The following is a 19,238-nucleotide window of genomic DNA, read 5'->3' as shown; positions in this document are numbered from 1 at the left end:
AATACCTAATTGATAGAGTTTTGGGAAATGAAATTGCATATGTAAACTTACTGCTACCAGTGCTTAATCGATGGTAGCTTTAATAGTGAAGTATTTCTGTAGCTTATAATGCAATTCCAGTGTTGAATGTTATGAGTCTATGCAAGTGCCTAAATTAAAAATTGTTTCACTGACTTCATGTATGGAAGTTATCTTGACTCAGTATTGAGCTTAACTGAGCCTGATTATTGGTGGATTGCCAGTCTCTATTTTCTCTTAAGTAAGCAGGTCAATGCCTTTCCAGGTAGTAATTTTCAAAGTCTGGTGTCAGACCAAAAGCATCAGCATCATTTAGGAACTTGCTAGAAATGTAAATTCTAGAGCCCCATCCTAGATCTACTGAATCAGAAACCTTGGGGGTGGTGTCAAGTAACATGGGTTTTAACAATTCTCCAGGTGATTCCAATACTTGCTCAAGTTGAGAAACATTAATGTAAAGGGAAAAGGACAAGGTAAGTTACCTCTGCTAGCTAATGTGTTGTGTAAATAAAATCAGCTATTACTCACTGAAATAAGTTAGAAATGAAAGGCCGCAAGTGATTATTGAGAGAAGGCCAATGACTTTTTACATGAAAGAACTTTAGAGATTTGTGGGTCTTGGGTAGAAATGGTGGAAAATCTTGACAAGATATCACTTAGTGATGTCAAATTTATACTATTTTTATTAATATGGAAGTTAAGTGATTCCAATGTGATTTGAACTCAAAATCCCATGAGAACAATCTTTAGAAAAATAATTTATTGAGTATCTAGAAGTTTACCACCAATCCTAAAAATATGTGTATCTTATCAATTACACCTCTGACGGGTACATCTGAGATTATTCCTAGGAACCACAGAGGACAGAAATAATCATAAATTAAAAATTGTTAACCTTGATGTTGGAATGAAAAAATCAGGGAAGTGTCAAGGCAGAAAGGCAGGAGCATGGTAACATTCTAAAAATAAAGGAAAAGGGAGTAAAAGAGGGTGAGAATTATTAAAGCTCAGATATTAAAGCAAACTAGATAAGGTAAGGAAGGAGTCAATGTCATAATCTACTGAATGATTTCAGATGTTCAAACCATAGTTTAAAATTACCCAAGAAGATGTACAATCACCTCAACCAAATTGCTTATTAGATTATGATGGAAAATAACACCAAATTTTATTTCTGTAAATACACTTTCTCAGTACATTTCTTATTAGTTTTCCCTTCCACTCACCCACTCACATTATGTGCCAGTGGTGGGAGGTCATGTGTGTGGGTTTGGTTTTCTATCTTGTAAGTGTTTAGCTGTGAATGTGTCTGTCTGCTCCCACCATTTCTTGTAGGTGAGAATTTACCGAGCAACTTGTAGAAAGGCCTATTTTTGAAAAATGTTTTCAGGAGAGTTTCTAGTGCCTTTAAAAAAAAACAAAAAAAAACCCATATATTCTCACTTATTAGATCACCTCCAAAAATCAAAGTTATGTCCCACATTTTTGTCTCCATCCACTAGAGAGAATTTATTCACTTAACAATTTTGTTTCCTTTGCTAAATTGGTAAAAGGAGAAAACACATAGTTTCCCTTCCTTTTACAAAAGGGCATTTATACCAAAATTTGAAACAAAGTAAATAAATACAGTAAAACATTAAAAATGAACTCACCAAAATTTCCATTAAATAATCTTATCCTCTGGCGTGATTAAAACACAATTTGAATTTCACCTGACCTTTCAGAGAAATATATGTTGCAGAGAGAAAAAAATGTATTTCCAAATAAAAAATTTATATGTACTTAGGTAATTGCTAAATCTAATAGCATTATTTTGGCTGAGAAGACATGATTCATAATCTCCTGGGAGACAGGAATTCACATCTTTCTTCACTTCTCCCATATGAAATTTCCTTATGAATCTAAAATTTTCAAAATGGCCCAAACTGTATTCAACATTAAAAGAGAAGCAGCAACACATTCAGAGCTACAAAATTCAGGATAATGTGATTAAATTGCATTTATGGAGGGAGAATTGGCTCAAATAACCTGAGGTGTTGAAGTGAAAATTATCTAAAATGAAAGTAGCAATCAAAAAGTACTCCTACAGATCTTAGTCTGATAGAGAACACAAAAGAACAGAAAGATACTTCAGCACATTTCTGAAGTATGGAATATTAGCTTTGGGTAATAGAAGAAACCAATTTTTGCTAAAACAAACTGATAATATATGGGAGATACTCTTGCTGCCAGGTAGAAACAAACCAAACCGTGATTTGAGAATGGGTATCTGAATGTTATTCTCTTGTTGTATCCTATTGAATGTAGATTTCAAAAAGCAGGCTCAAGTTGATTAACATTTGCTGGAGTAAATATGCTTTTCTAGTCCAAGTGGAGTATCTATTTAATGCTATAAAGAAAGCAGTGCAGAAGTGATTAGCATACTAATTAGGTGAACTATAGAATGCAAAGAAGCAGAAAATAACAAGATCCATAGCTCCCATTTTATATCAGGCATTAGTCTAGGTTTGTAAACAGTCCAGAAAATTTAAGATTTATGGGATGAAAAGTTAAAAACATGAATAAGGACTTTCAAGCCGTAACTGGGGGTTTGGCCAATTGTCAGAAATGAAAATTTTGCCTGCCAGAGAATTCCGCTGTTCTCATTTATAGGTGGAATTAGAATTATTTTGAGTGCGATAACAAAGATCTAGTACCTTCACATCCTCTCTCAATCTGTCCATTGCAGAAAAGAGCATCTGAGATGAGGTCCGGAAGCCGTCCATTTAGATCAACTGATGCCAGGCAGCCTTGAAAGCCCTCCTTGGCATGGACGAGTTTCGGCAAGGATTTGTATGTTTCCTTGGCCACTCCTCCTATATACAAGTCACCTGTGGGAAGACAAAAATTTTGGTCACAAAAGTAACTTAACATTGACTTTAAACAACAGTAGAACACACAAAAAATAGAGAGGTTTATTTTTCATTAAATTAATTTTAAAAAGTAAATTTATAACTAGATATTTTCTTAAAAGTGCAAAACAATAGAGGTGTTTGAATAATACATCAGCACTAGAAGAAATTTCTAGAAGCTATTTCCACAGAGAACTTGAGTTAGATACAGTGTGGCCAAATGGAAGGAACATGGACCATGAAGTGGTCCCTGAATTATTGGGTTTGCCAAAAAGTTTGTTCAAGTTTTTCCATAAGATGTTATGGAAAAACCCAAAAGAACTTTTTGGCCAACCCAATAAAATCCAAGTCAAGTTATTTACCGACTCTATGGCTTTGAGCATTTTTTTTTTTTAGTTTCTCTGATCATTAGTAACCTCATTTCTAAAATGGGAACAAGAAAGCCTATCTCACAGGGTTGTGTGAGGATTAAATGAGATAAAATAATGGAAAGAATCTATCAGAATGAAAATATGTAGTAGATGTTAGCAGGTATTATTATTATCAAATCTACATTCTGCTTAGAGAATTCTAGGCCTTTCTGTTAACTAGAAGCTCAATAAATTCTAAATGTCTAATGTCTAAAATTGCCTTTTCTAGTATGCTTGAAACTATTATCCTTGCTTGCACCTAACTTATTCACTAACTCTCTCCCATAGTAGACTACATATACCTGAATATTCCATTCCTTTTCAAGTATTTCATTTTTTAGGTAAAGGCATACCACTTTGAATTCTTTTTGCTGTTCTGGGATCTATTGACAAGTTGTCAATTAATTTTTCCCAATTTTATTACAGTTTTTAGTGGGACACTTTGCTCTGCTTGTCATCTTCATGTCTCTAGGTTTAAGATTTCCCAACTTTATGGACTACTACTTAAAAAAAGAGATTGCAATCCAAGTCTGATTCTGTTTCTTTTCTATTAAAGATTATTCACCATATCTGTATAGCACTGCGATGTAATTAACTGACTCTAGTAAACAATCAATGCAGAACATAAGGAGGGTGACCCCAAATTTCCATAATATACTACTCCTGTTTACAAGTCCTGGTAATATATTCTATTTAGCTACTTACTTCTCTGACTTTGCATTGTCATTTGGATTTTCACTCTCACGTTAACCATTTTATTTAACTTTCATGCTACCGGATACCTTCTCCCACTGTAACATAAAACTCCTATATTCCTAATGTTCTCTGGGCCCCTTTGTATTGTTTTCATGGGACTTGGGAGGAAGGAGAACTGATACACATGCTGATGCTCACACTGTTTGTTAAGTCATGAGTAATAAAGTGCTTGGTGTCTGACCCAGAAAGCTTGTGTCTTCTGCCACCATCCATAAAACAGTAATAAGCTAACCTGGTAAGTAGGGTAAAAATCAAGCAACACACAGAACACTCCTGATTGTACTGATGAGAAAACTGAGCTTGCTTAAAGTCATTTAGCCATAAAAACTGAGAACTTAGGTCCCTGACCTACTAACTAAAGCTCTAAGTATTACACTAGGATGCCACTGATTCTGCATAATTTGTACTGAAGGTACTGGATATGCTTACTTCCCTCACCTCTTAAATAAAAGGAAACATCTATTGACTATCAACCATCATTCTTAATATTAAAGGAAAGCATGTTTTTGATCTGAAATAGGATACTATTTTTGAAACATTTGATTTTTCCCTTCCATATTTCCTTTCTCTCCTTAGTCTTTTCTCTCACTTAAATTTCAAGTGATTGTGTTTTATTTGCCTCAGAGACCAAAGATATAAAATTATCTTTATGTATTTGATCCTTAAAATTCATGACTCTTAGAGGAGTGAAATAGACAGAATATACAGGCAATTACATGAGAAGAGTAAAGCTTTCCTGCCCCTCATGTGGGCAAGCAGGAGACAAAGCTGGAGGAGAAGAAGTGTGAATATAGTCATTGCCAAATAGAGGACATAGTGATCTGACTTGAGGCCTGAGCCCTGGTGGATGCCAAAACCTCATGTAGGTTGAGGAAAGTAATACCGATCTGTGTGCATTTCCTCAAGAGAACCCAGAGGCAGCAGTGATATCCTTAAGAAGAAATAGATGCATAGTAGATTCAGACATGCTGGGAGCTTTCTTAGCCTGACAGAGCTTTTCATATCCCATTGTGGTGTGGCAGCAACAGAACAATTCCCAGAGTGGAACAGGAGCAAGCAGAAAAAGGCTGGCCTGAGGAGGTCATGCACACAAGAAAGAAGATGCTGGGTAGCAATTCAGTGGGCACCTAAGCAATTAATATAGAATATTTGAGACCAACTCCTGTGCAATCTCTCTACCTCCCCAGATACTGGTACAATGGAAGTCCCCCACCCCCAAATCATCTAGACATAATCCCAAGGAAATAAGGGAACTGAAATTGCCTGAGATTACATTTTCACTAACTCAAAGAATCAGAGCTCAAAACAGAAACCAAGGTGAGTTATAGAAAAACAGAGAAAGGGACCTTTCTTGCTCATCTGAGATTGTGGGCTGAACTTTATACTATTAGATATCAAATATCAATGCAAGGAAGTGCTCCCTACATTAATTTGCTGAACTAAATTTGTTAGGAAACTTCAGCTCTCCTCTGGGCCTAATGAATGTAGTATTAGAGAACAGTGGGAGTTGAATGAATAATTCTTGTCACTGCTTCGGGTTTTTCAGATGCAGAACTTAGTACTCAAAGTTATGTATGGGATGCTATATATTTGACAACCAATCTTCCTCTTTCTGATTGTAACCTCCTGGAGGATAGAGATTGTGTCTTTGTCTTAGATTCTCCCACAGTGCCTAGTACTGGTCTACAAGCACAGTGGGCAATCAATAAATATTGTCAGTCAACTGATGGATTGAAGTCACAGTAGATAAGGATCAGAAAAGAAAGAAGAATGGTAAGGCAACACATGGGGAGAGAGCTAATCCTAAAATGCACTTACTTCCTTTCCCCACTTCCTGCTACTTCCTACCTTTTTGCCTATCAGCACACTTACTTGCCCAAATAAGTTTTTAAAGCTTATTGAGGAGAAGTAGTAATCTTTCCCTTGTGTTGTTAAAGAGCAGAAAATATTGATTCAAGCCATGCAGGATGTAAGACTCAGACGTACCAAGGTGGATGAGTTTGGCTTTACAAGCAGGGAACTCATTCTCATTTTCATTACTGAAGTTGCACTTAGCACCACCGCTTAATACGGTGTTTATAAACTCTTCATATAGCAGAGAGTGGTCTTAAGTCTCCCACAGGATTGCCATAGGAAGAGAACAAAGGAAACCTTTAAGTGGCCTGAGCCCTGTGTAACATTAGCGCTTCATCAAAGATGCACTTTCTCCTTTTGATCCTTGGGGTGATGGAAGGAAAATGACCCATTAGCACTAATGGGATCTTGCAGGCAAAATCCTGTGCATGGCAAGGAAGCTAGGCTTTTTAATGACCCAGTGTATGAACGAGAGCCAGGATGGACAACCAGTAAGAGTCAGTTTCCTATGGACTTGAGGCCATGCTGTTACCCTTCCTTCAAGCTATGAGTGGTTGATTTTTATTCATATTATTTAAGTAGGCCAGGTATGCAACTGACAAGGAAATGATGGAGCTGTGGCAGAAGAAGGTGCAAAGAACAGGTACAGAGCCAGATAATCTCAAACATTTGGGGAGTGGGCTTTTAAAAAAAAATATCAAGAAACCCTTATCTTTGTCACTAGTGTGGAGTGTGTGTGTGTGTGTGTGTGTGTGTGTGTGTGTGTGTGTGTAACGGCCCACCTCTCAAGAATGTCATCTGTGGAATGATCTGAGATGATATCACAAGTATCCATTCCCCAGTAGTTGGGCAGTAATGAGTAGGGAATAGCGCACAAGCTTTTTAGTTATACCTGGCTACAAACACCTGGTTCTGATTGCCATTTACTGATTGCCTCAGTGTAGGCACATTAAGTTACGTAACTTCAAGAGTCAGATTCTTCATCTGTGAAATGGGTTAATAATGCCTACCCTGTAAGGCTGTGAGAATTACAGAGAATGTATGTAAGAATTGGGCACAGCGTGTGGTCAGCACGTGATTGCTACTGGTGTGGCAGTGTTGGTGTGTGTGGTAAGGAGTATCCATCAACAGTGTGCCTCATTCTATGTTGACTGCACTGAGAGATACAGAAGAATGAGAAGTACAAGTTGTCCCTGTGTTTCTAGTATAATTAGAGTGACAAGATGTCAAATGTACAAGTCTTATTTTCTTTGACTTAGTTTAGACGCATTTGTGTGCTTGAAGTGTGCCCTGCATTATACAATAAGCAGCTCGAGAGGTTTCTTTGACATACTCAGTTTGAATCCCAGCAGCATTGAACCTGGTAACATAAATGGGACAATCGCTTGATAAATATCTTCTATTTTGATATAAACAGACTGAGACACAAGAATTCTGTGAAGCCCAAGGGACAGGTTGTAAGGTTCAGGCTAAATGCACCTTATAAAATCAGAGAAATAAAAGGATTTTATGGACATCAGTTGTAAGCTGGAGTATCATGAACGAGTTTAGACCAAAAGAAAGTAGAGGATACATTACTTTGTAATGACATAAATGAAGGTGCCAAACATGGGGAACAGCACAAATATACCAAGAAGACAAAATTAATACAGCATTCAAAAAAGAGCACAAAAGGCCAGAATGGTCTGGAAAAGAAGAATTTTCAAAGGGGCCATGGTAAATAATGTTGGATAAAAAAAGTCAAAGGAGAGCCTTGAGTAACATGATAGAATTTGTGACTACTGTTTTTATTTTTATTTTTTAAAGGCAATGAGAAGTCCAAAAATATAAGCCATGCAGGCTAGGAGATGAGGGGATTTGAAACAGCAATAATTTGGAGAGAAGAGATGAAACTGCATTTAACACTAAACGTGTAATTTGCGTAGGGGTGTCCTACAGGGATGATATGAACGCGGGGCTTAGGGACGCTGGGGCTGGAAGGCCTGGCTTGGGAGCCATCAACCAAAAGCAGAGAAATGAAGTGGTGTAGGAGGTTTTCTCTTCTCTTAAATCAGGGAGCGTAAGGCAGTTAGAGCAAGGACCCTGAACTCTACAGCAGCAGAATGCCAGCGTCAAGGTATAATTAGTTCTTTGACTCAGCTTTCCTGTTTAATTCATATGTATTTTTTAGTGCCTCTTAAACATCTCAGTTTCATTTTAATTAAAAAGAGCATACCTAAAAAGGACAACTGCTTTGTAGATTTGGAGAGCTAAAACTCTAGTGAAACTTAAGGAGGCTCCCACAATCTTGAGGCTCCCACAATTGAGGCTCCCACAATTCAAATAAGTGGCATTTGAAAAAAAAAAGCTGGAGCAATACACACTGTCTTACTTTCCTACTGGCCAGACTGGAGAAGGTACAATTCTGGAGGCTTTGCTGAGAGGATTTGACTTTGGACAGCAAATTGGGAGACTACACTAACTTTCCTCTCAGTTCTTGTTGTGACTGGCTAGTAGAAAAAGTACAATCAGGCTGGGCTAGTTTCTCAGAGTTATTCTGCGGGAAAGATGCCCTTCCTTACATCAGAGAACAATCAAACTCTGCCCCCCGCCTCGATTTGTATCTTTATCTTTAATTTTAATCTTTTGTCACACATTCACAAATGAACATCGGCAGGTTAGATCTTGACCATATAAGTTAATGCAGGCTTTCTTTGGGAGACAAATTGAATGTAAACCTCTTATTATAACAGGTGTGCCCTGTTAGATAGAAGAAAAAAAAAAAAATCATCTCTAGTCCCTGGAGAACAAACACAAACTTATTTACTTGATGTCTTTTCTGGGTTGAAAGCCAACGTTACTATTTCCTGTGATTGCTTAAATAAATGATGTTAAATTACTAGAAGCTAAAGCATGGGAAATCGTTAATATTTCTCTAACACATTTGAACCTAAGAGTAGATAAATGAATACTTTCATAACAATGAACAGTTTGGATTGAACAACAAACACTATCCAAAAACATGGCTAAGTTCAGGGCACACCAAATAGTCATTATTGAAGCCAAAGTTGGCAATTCAAGTGGATGTTTTGCTCTGAAACACCAGATCTGTGTCCTTCATAGATCTCTATGAAAAATCAGGTTAATTTTAGAAATCCAGTGGTCATCAGTTTGATTTATTAGATATTGTTTAAATTCTCTACACCTTAGTCTTCCTTGGTGCATAAAGGGTTTAATCCTAGAATAACCTGTTTTTACTTCTAGGAAATACCTGTAAATCCTTATCTTTAGGCCTATCCTGGTTTTCTAAGTTCAGCCTAAAAACAAACCATCATCCTTCCCCCCTCCCCGCACTGGGAAATTACTTCTAGACCTCCCTGTTTTATAGCAATCACATTTCTAGTCTCCCTGTAACCCAAACTGAAATTAATTTCAAAATCATTTTTTAACTCCATTCTATTTCTTATACCTTACATTCAAATTATTGCTAAGAACTTTGCTGTGGATGACTCAACTTGGCCAATACCTCTGACGTCTGTGCCTCCATTTTCCTTTCCTTTTCCAGTTCTTATCTTCTTTTCCCCACGTACACCTTTTATGCAGTAACCCATGACCTGGTGTCCCTGCCTCTATCCATCCTCCTAATTAATACCATATCCATCATTCCCATAGTGCGTTCTGATTTATTTCATACACCCCGCTGGTTTCTAAATAAAGTGTGAGGCTCAGCATGGTCAAGATTTTGAGATATCCTCCCTCAGTAACTTTTTCTAAACTTTGAACAATGTCTCCCTAACAATTTTTGCCAGGGAGAGAATTAGGCTAACATCAATCCTCTACCTATATTTTAATCTTTAGTCAAACTGTATTTTTCACCATTTCTCCAATACTGCACATTCATGCGGTTCCATCACTCTTCGCAGTACATTACTTCCATCATGAGTGTCTTTCCCCTTCCAATGTTCCATTTCAAAGCCTGATGCAATTTCAGGGTCTCAACACAAATTCCACCTTGTTAATGTGTTTTCTCAGTCATAGACAAGTATGATCTTTGAATCCCCATAACATTTTGAACCTCTTTTCTGACAATTACCATTTCCTTCCCAGTTCTCTGTGTGGATATCTTACTTTCCCATTATTTTATAAATTCCTTGAAGAAAGCGTCATAAGTGAAGCACCTTTTTAGTCTCACTTTTACTTAGCACTCACTAATTATTTGTTGACTCATTGAATGAATGGATGAATTAGCAGTTTTCATTCAATAAATAATCATTTGAACAATAAGGACATAGTGAAGGTTCTCTGGTTCCCTCCACCTGAGAAATAATGAAGTTAATTGTGGGGAATTTTTCTTCTACTGACCCCTTTCTTGAAGCCACCCAGCTCATTAACAGGGTTCAATGCAGTGACATTTTTTTCCATTCTGAAAGTGTAATTCAGGAACAATTTTAACCAACATGTGTTGAATTCATTTGCAGAGAGAGGCAGACAAAGATAGAGGTACAGAAATAGTTTAGGGTATCAATGTGTGGTGATGAGAACCTATTCATGAGTCTCTTCAGCAGTTAAAATAAATGCCAAAATCTTTGTGGGAGATTAAATTTCAGCCTATCCTGTACCTCTGCCTCATTCTATCTCTGGCCGTTCTGTCATTCTCTGTGTTGCCCCATATACAAATATGACCTAACTCATGGGGCCTCCCTAGGCACATTCCCCACTATGGACACTTTACACTATTTCTCCAGATGCTTCTACTTTGTTACACTGTTATCATTACAGAGAAGTGGGCATTTATTGTTTGTGGCCATAGAACAGAGCCAAGCTAACTGCGTGGACCCCTGATGCTTTGCCCTGGTACATCTGTTAATCCCTATGTGCACTTCCTGTGGCTTTGCAGATGTCTCTCTCCATCTAGCCTGTGGACTGCCACTCCAGGATTCCTGGGATTAGATTCCCTCTGGTCTCCTGCTTCTCTCAGGTCCTTGCAGCCACAGGTATCCCTGATTCCACAGCAGGCTCCCATATCCAACAGTTTGTATATTGTTTTCACTACAAAGGCATTGACTTTCACAAAAATCACTGAGACAACTGAATTTAAATATACAGAGCCCGGACCGAGTGAGAGAGAGTCTCCTCACTGCTTTCAGTCCTTCATGATCAGTGCAAGCTTTGCCATGGTCAAAACTAGAAAAGACAGCTCTGACTTTATCATTATAACAATAACTGGCATTGGTGTAGTGCCCTAAACTTTACTGAGCACTTGCACATAGGTATTGTCATTTGGTTTTCACCCGATGAGCTAGAGAAAGAATAAAGGTTATCATGGACACGTGTCCCAGACAGAGACACTATGGTTCAGTGCTACAACACCAGAAAAATGGCAGGGTCCGATTCCAAGCCCAGGTCTCCTGAATCTATGATAATTTTCACTTAATCTGCACTGGTTTACACACTGTATAATCCAGGTGGTGAGTGGCCAATTTGTACAGCTCCACTGCTACAAAATACAGGAATGTTTTGGAGTAACTTGGCCAGTGGAGAAAAGTAATGGTAATAAATGTTCACAGAGTCCAAGCCAAATAACACAGATTCCCAGGATGATGCGGGACGCACCTGCATGCTCACTGAGTAATCTCATGAAAATAAAGCCAATTTGCTTCTATAGTCATAAACGTTAGGTATCTAAATTCCAATGAGTGGGTAGAACTCTTATGACTTCCAAATTTGATTTTTAGATATGGAAGCCACTTTTCAGTTGCCTCCCACAGAGAGATAAGTAAGACACCTGCATTCATCTGTAACCCAGCCTAATACCTGTGTGTGAACAGGTGGGCAGGCACCAAGAAAACTGGAGTCCAGACCTTAATGTTTCCCTGTAGTAAAGCTTTAAGAGTTAATATTGACATTATAGTTATGGACAGGACAGCAAATGCTTTCAACATTCTGAAATTTCTGTTTCTAGCTGATATTTTTGAAATAAAATTGCCCAAAGAAGGAGAATTTTTGAAAAGTGTGATTGTAAAACTTAGCATGAAGACAGATGTTGTGTGTTTGGCCAACAGACTGTAAGGCAAAGCTGGTGGCAAATAATAAAGTGAAATTGCTATGGAGGGGTGTGTGGTAATCCATCTTCTTTTTAACCATGCTAGGTCAGTGACACTGTGGCAGATGGGGTGCAAGTTTGGGCATATCAGTTCATGCCAAGCTAACTTTGTCTCAGGCTTGGTAAATCTACCTTTTGGTAAAAACAGGGTTCAAACATTTTCATTACTTTTCCATTTTCCCCACCCAAGTGACAGCCAGTTTAGATACTGTAGACATACTTTAGCAGCATCTACTCTGTCACCATTTCACGTTTCGTTTTCCACTCTCTGGGTGTTGTTCTCTGGGACTGCATACGGTCGGCAGAGCTTCCCCATCTCACAAATACTCTTCCACCTGGCACGTGCACAGCACCTCAGTTTGAATGGTGCTTTGCCGTCTCTCATTCCATTTGATTCTCATACCAACTCTTCACAATAGGCAGGAAGTTGTTATTATCCCTACCTGACAGGTGAGCAAATTACCCTTCTGGAAAGGTAAGTGACCTGCCCAAGGTAATGCAACCAGTCCCAGGAGAATAACACTGGCACCCCAGCCTCCAAGTCCCAGGTGACCTCTTTTCCCACTGTACTACACTGCCTCCTAGTTTTACTAAAAACCTTCTCAGTGACAGGAATAGAATGGGTAGAGGCGTTTAGAAATGACTGTTCTGTAAGTTAATAGAGACTTATAACTAGGGGACCTGTAAGAGGACCTATTCAAACCTGTTATCTTCCCTGAAATTTTGAGGAGCTCAGTATAACAACTTGGCTTTCTTTTTCAAAATAACTTTTCTTATTTCAAAGAAATTTTCTTTTCCTATTTCAAAATAAATGTACATTTATCTTGGGTGGGGAAGATCTAGTGGTGTACAGAGTAAGTATAAAAGAACACCTCTTCTCCATCATAATGGCCTGTTTAATGCAGGTCAAAAATGTCACCTGCTCTCCACTTAGATATACAGAAGAAAAGAGGGCAAAGCCACCAGGGTTTTCTGGAGAGCTTGAAAGGACAAAGTGATACAAAGCGCACAAAAAAGCTTTACAGGCATTGCCAAAAAGCTTCTAAAATATGATGAGCTTCAGAGAGTCAAATAAAACTCTTATTTTTTTCTTAAGTACCTGAACTTTTCTGTATTTTTTTCAAAGAACGAATTGCTTCTGTGCTTAAAGGATGGAAGAGTTTCAATCAGGTCATCAAATCCCACTGGAATAGTATATAAAATTCCCTAGGGCGTGTCTCCAAATACTTTGTTCTTACAATACTTAAATTATTCTTAAGGAGAAATGCAAATAGTTAACAGCAATAATCAAAAAGTGGGTCGAGAAGGTGTGGGGAACTTTCCCTAAAGGCTAGGAAAATGGAGGCCGTTAACAGTTGAACAGACTAGCAAATAACCTACTGGAACAAGCTGATGACGGATTGATAGGCCAATCTCCAATCATCCAACCAAGTACTATATTTGCCTGGGCCTGCTTTAAGCATCTATAAATGCAAATGTTCTATAGAATACATATTAAGGACACACAGCAATTAAAATTGTTGGCTGTTGTGTTTGACGAAGACTTTAGGAGCTAAGGAAACAGAACCAATATATAGGTTCCATACAAGGCATATGCATGGGAAGAGCAAGTGGAAAGTGAAAGGAGAAATACCCAGCTATTTTGTAATTACCAGAAGTGACATTTTCAGCATTACACAGGTAGTAATGTAGAATTTTGAAGAACTATGTTTTATACAAAGGAGGAAATAATTTCTTTTATTACATGACATTTTTCCCTAAGATTAATATAAGTACTATCTTTCACTCTAGATATCCAGAAGGAATCCCTTCTAATACGTTGGGAAATATATATAGTAGTATTTAAATATTTCTATGGACCTGGGTTCAAATTCTATCTCTGGGCAACTCACTTAGTCTTTCTAAGCCTCCATTTTCTCATCTGTAATATGGAAGCACTAATGTCTCACTCATCTAATTGTTGTAAAGATTCAGAGATCATACTTGTAAAATACAGCATCAAAATTGAGGTTCTGACTGAAGTGCCAACATAAGAGATATATGATAATGTGAGTCTGAGGCAGATACTGAGATGCAAAATTTACAAAGGAGATGATAAAATACTGGTTCTCAGTCCTTGAAACCCTCAGTTATATGAAGAACATCATCATCATCAAAGGGGTCCAAAACTGGAAAGAAAGATGCCCAAGAATATTTTCTGAGGTAAGTCCTACGGTGGGATAAATTTGCACTACTGCCCGATAAGGGGGGACTACATTCCAGCCCCAAGCCTAGTGGGAAGGCTCTCAGGTCTCCTGGAGAACTTGTTTTATGTTTCCTGAGGTTGAGGGATACAGAATTGCTGTGTTATAGATACAGTACATTAGTACAGGACCTTAAAGAAGTCTTTTTTACAGTCCCTGAACTGCAAGGTGAAACCAGTGATGGGAGATCCAAACAGTGTTTGTGTTGAGGGGGAGCAGGGTGGGGAGTTGGGGGGTGGAGGTGGGGACAGAACCTAGTACAGCGTGGCTAGGAATGCTAATAACCAACCTCTAAGAAACCTGGGAATGCCAGCTGGGCTGTCCTGTGCCAGGGCAGTTACAGGAAAGTGGCCTAAATATTGCCGAACCCTGTCATACCCAGGTGGGCCTTACAAGTCCACCCTCCTTATAAACACTTGAGCTTTAAAGAATACACTGGTTGAGCTTGTGCACAGTTGTGAGAATTAAATGAGATCTTATGAGTAAAATATTTATACGAGTGCATGGGATGTGATCAGCCCTCAGAAATGGTTAAAATAATTATTATTACTGTTTGATTTTATTATCATTACTGTTTAGGTGAGATGTTTAACCTTCCTAAGCTTCACCTTAGTTTCATCATCTGTAACGTGGGGCTAAGTACAGCAACCTCACCAGTTGGCCACAAAAAACAAGGGGATAATATATGTAAATCTCTTAGCTAATGCTTAGTGAAAAGCGGATGATGATGAAGATGATATGACGGACCTTGCCTAAGGACACACAGAAATAAATGGTAGAGACGCTATTTCACCCAAGTCTGTCTGACCCCAAGCCTGAAACTTAATTATAATGCTATATGGCTTCTTGTATTATCCTTAAGAAAAAACACAATAATTAATTGCAAAGGCCAAGAAAGGGCCCCTTTTAAGAGCAGACACAGAAAACCACATTAATGTGGCGTTAACAAGAAACCCTGATTGACCCCATGGGGTTCTGAAGTAGCATGGGAAGTACCCTCCAGTGTATGAAAATGATGGGCCAGCAGCAGCACAGTGGCATTAAAAATGTGCTTTCCTACATGAGTAAAGTTAGCAGAACAGGCTTTGAAGCATCTCTACAATAGTAGAGGTGACTTTGTACTAGGTCCACCCAATTTTCCAGTCTATTCCGACTTTGACCCATGGCTCTAGACGAATTGTTCAGGGTCAGGGGTAGAAGCTAGCTGTCCTCTGAGTCACGGTGTAAGAGGGCTGGAGCTGCATTATTATGAAACCCTAACTCATGAAACAACTGCCTGAATATACTAGCGATACTTACTTTTGAGATTTATAACGAACAATTGTAATATTATCCAGATGCCAGCTGGGGCCTCTCTGTCCATTGTAGATCTAGAGGGGCCTGGTTTGAATCTTTCCAGTTCCACAGAGGATGAAAATCTGGTTTCCTTCCTCCTGTGTCCCTGTGAATTCCAGTGAGACTCCGACTTCTGCTTCTGGCTTTTGAATCCCATGTGCTGCCTCTGACCCCCGATGGACACAGTCTCTGTCTCCACCCACAAAATAATTTTGTTCACCCAAGCATTTATGATTTTAGCCATCTGAACAAATTGGTGCCATGCAATGCCCGGTTTCCCACCATCTAGATGACTGTAGCCTCAATCCCAAGCCCCTGCTCCAGAGCAAGCCAAACCCATCCCCTTGATTTTTGCATAGCAGCTTAAAGATCACCTTTTGGAGCCCTTATAAGTGGATGGCTCCACTTATACCCCAAGTAGACTGTCCAAATATTTCTTCAAACAAATCCAGAGCAGTCATATTTTTACAGTGTGACCCTGCCTCCTATCCCCCAACCCTGGTCACAGGTAGGACGTGTGTTCCAATCAAATTTACTCCCCCAAGAATTTGGCCCTAGGCCTCCTAAACTCAAGTCAGTCTCTCCTGGGTATTTGAATTGGTCAGGGGTGGAAGGCCAGGTCTGGGGAGGCCAAGTTTGCCAACGCTGGTGAAAACAGAGAAAGCCAGTGTGCAGAGACGGAGGAGAAGGAGGGCTCCCTGGGAAGCCAGGAGAAGGCAGCTCACAGCCCCCACGGAGACCAGGAGAGGAGGAGATGCTGGCTTGTTGCTGACAGCTTTCCTGATATGGCTCTCATGAGCTCCAGCTGTAAATTTTCTCTCTCTTGCCCTTGGGTTCCTTGAATGCTCTACTCTGCCCCACTTCCCCCTTTTTCATTTAAGTTAGTCTATATGGGTTTATGCTACTTGTACTCCAAAGACCTTTGTATTTTTCTCCCTTCAGAAAAAAAGAGGGAGGTCTGAGAGCCATGAAAACTGAAGACTTAAGGCCTTCTTCAGTGAGAGAGATGATACCGAGCTTTCCTTCCCAGATGGCCCTGACATAGGGAGCTCTTGGCCAAGAAGCTCAGCCTCTAACGAGACAGCTCAGCTGCACTCCTGGCGTTCCCTGAAGAGGGACAAGCTGTGACGAGGCTGAGGTCTTGTGAGCAGTCACCTGGCCCTTAAGGACCCAGTTCTGAGCACGTGCAGGCACTTTGTTCTCCACAGCATACACGGCACCAGCTTTAAGAGCTCATCTCATCTCATCACCGTCCCACTGGGACATGGGAAACGGGCACCTTGTCCAAAGGGCATGTGAGCACTGGATTCAGATTTCTAGGAGGCCACACTTTCCTGTGGGAGGAGAGGGAAGCTATTTCTCCTGGAAGAGGACATCCTTGCAGATATTCCAAGCGCACAAGCCAAGCCCTGTGGCTGTCAGAGCTCAGCCAGGGTCGAGGGTGAGAAGGAACCAGCATCAGCACTTAAGTCCCTATAACACCTGCCCCAAACCAACTGCAAAGGGGAAGGACTGAGGTCCTTAAAGTTGTACCAGAATACAAAGCTAATGGGTGACCCATGTGCTACCAGGTTCCATCTTGACCCTCTGGTTGACCATACGAACTGGCTTCTTCGGTGAGTCTACAGAAGGCCTCACATTTCTTTTCAGCATGTGTTCCAGGCTGTCACTAGCAGAAAACTGAGGTGAATCTGAGCAACGCAACTTGTTTTCCCTGGCCTATTGCAAAAAGTGTTAAACTGGGGATCAGAAGACCAGCCAGATCTAGAACACTGACTATCTGGCTGGCTGAGCACATGTCTCTCGTCTGTATAAGGAAAGGCTCAGATCAAAGTGTCTCCAAGATCCCTCCAAGCTCTAAGTTCCCAGGATCCTAAGAGTGGGAAGAGAAATTTTAAATAATAGAATTGGTGGGAGTTGAAAAAAACTATGCATAGTAAAACTATGCCCAATGTAGAAGAGATTCCAAAACAAGTACAATGAGTAAAGGAATTAAAAAAAGAAAACAGAGTTCGCTGGTAGGGAATAAAGAAAAACTCTGTGGCAGTCATGGAAGCTAGTCCAAGGGTTATAAGGAAGGAGAAGGAAGAACTTCCAAGCCAAACGTGAGACAGCAGGTCCGAGGCAACTGGGCCTGGGAAGGAAAGGATGTCTCAACGGTGGGGGGGGGGGCAGGAGGGAGTAATATTAAAACAAATTGACAAAGACATTATAGTAAACAGAGGAGACTGAGGCTTATTTCTGCAAAGCCTGGGAATTCAATGGAGATGTCAGGAGAAAAACAATAGTTTCGTATCTCTAATTGTCTTTCAATTCTTATGTGGGAAACGGAGTAACAAAAATGTCAAGTCTTACTTTTATGTACTCAGAGCCCGATTGTCTCTGTTCTGTACCATGACAATTGCCTCCAGAGTGATCTCCTTCCTCAGCCCATCCTCTGCACCGAAGCCAAAGGAATGATTCTCAAGCGCACCATAAACTCCACTCTCCTACTTAAAAAACCCTTAATTCCCTCCTCTTCACCTTCTGCCATGACCCTTAGGGCCCTTCTGAATAAGCAAATCACCTTGCTTCCTTCTGGGAAGCTATGAGAGCCTTCCAGCCCACAGCCTCCTTCCCAGGGACCATCTTTTAAGCTCATGTTTTATGCCGTGCAAATCTACCTCTGGGTTTACAGCTACTCGGTCCGAGGAAGTGAGCCTGGCCACAAGCAGCAGGGCAAAAGCCCATGCAGTTGTGTTCTAGACAGGTCCACTCACCATATTAGAGCATGTCTTTGGGGGAAACTGAAAGTGAGAGGAAGAGGAGAGTAGACAGAAGTGGAAATGCACACAGGAGCAAAAGCAATAGGTAGAAGCCATGAGGCAGAAGCCAAGAGTAGGAGAGACCAGGAAGTGGGAGAGGAGAGAAAAAGTGATCTAAGTGGGAGTAGACACAGCAGAGAGAGGTCGGTGGTGCAGCCCTGAATTAGGGAGCAGTGGGCACTTGTACCCAAGGGAACATGTAGAAGGGTTGCTCTTGAGATCCCAGTATGACTATTAGAACAAAGTTTTTATTCTCTGTGTGGCCTCGTTGTTCAGCAGCTGAAAGGATGTCTTGTCTTACTTCCTAATGGATCCTTAAAATAATCTCCCATTAACTGAAGTAATGTGAGTAAATCTCTTTCCCTTACATACCGAAAAAAAAAAAAAAAAGAAAGAAAGAAAAAAATCTAACAAAGATAGCCTAACCAACAGGACAGACAGCATGTTCAATGCCATCTCCTGCTTTAAGGCTAAGCTCAAAGTCAGACTCTTCTCTGAAAGTTTCATATTTGAGTAAATTATCTGGGTAAGGCAAGCAGGCTATCAGATGTTACATGGCTGAGTACATAAAGCTTGGGTATATTTAAACATGATCAGGGTTTTGGAATAGAATCTGGATCACTGATGTATTGCAGCAATGATTTGTCTAAAACACTGAAGGGTAGAAAAAGGTGGGATATGTGGTCTATTCAGGACTGGAGAGGGTAGGTAGCTGAGTAACAGAGACTGATGTGAGATCAAGATGAAAAGAGCAAGAATGCTATTCATCCTCAAATCTCTGCTTAGAGATCGAGTCTATTTGAAATGAAAGCCCTGGTCCAGTTGTCTCTGCTCAGGGGAGCTCT

General features: G+C 39.9%; 1 protein-coding gene across 18 annotated transcripts in view; it reads right to left on the bottom strand.

Moving 5' to 3' along the window:
- NRXN1 (neurexin 1) overlaps positions 1-19,238 on the bottom strand; it is a 1,117,469-nt gene that overhangs the window by 542,711 nt on the left and 555,520 nt on the right. For all 18 annotated transcript variants that reach the window (XM_059942818.1, XM_059942803.1, XM_059942804.1 and 15 more), the window contains one exon: positions 2,715-2,888. In XM_059942818.1, coding sequence (XP_059798801.1) covers positions 2,715-2,888 — 174 coding nt within the window. The remainder of the gene's footprint in view (positions 1-2,714; positions 2,889-19,238) is intronic.

Source organism: Balaenoptera ricei, chromosome 13 (assembly GCF_028023285.1).
Source record: "Balaenoptera ricei isolate mBalRic1 chromosome 13, mBalRic1.hap2, whole genome shotgun sequence".
NCBI lineage: Eukaryota > Metazoa > Chordata > Mammalia > Artiodactyla > Balaenopteridae > Balaenoptera > Balaenoptera ricei.
The sequence above is the reverse complement of the archived record's forward strand: the minus strand, read 5'-3'. Positions and strand labels throughout refer to the sequence as shown.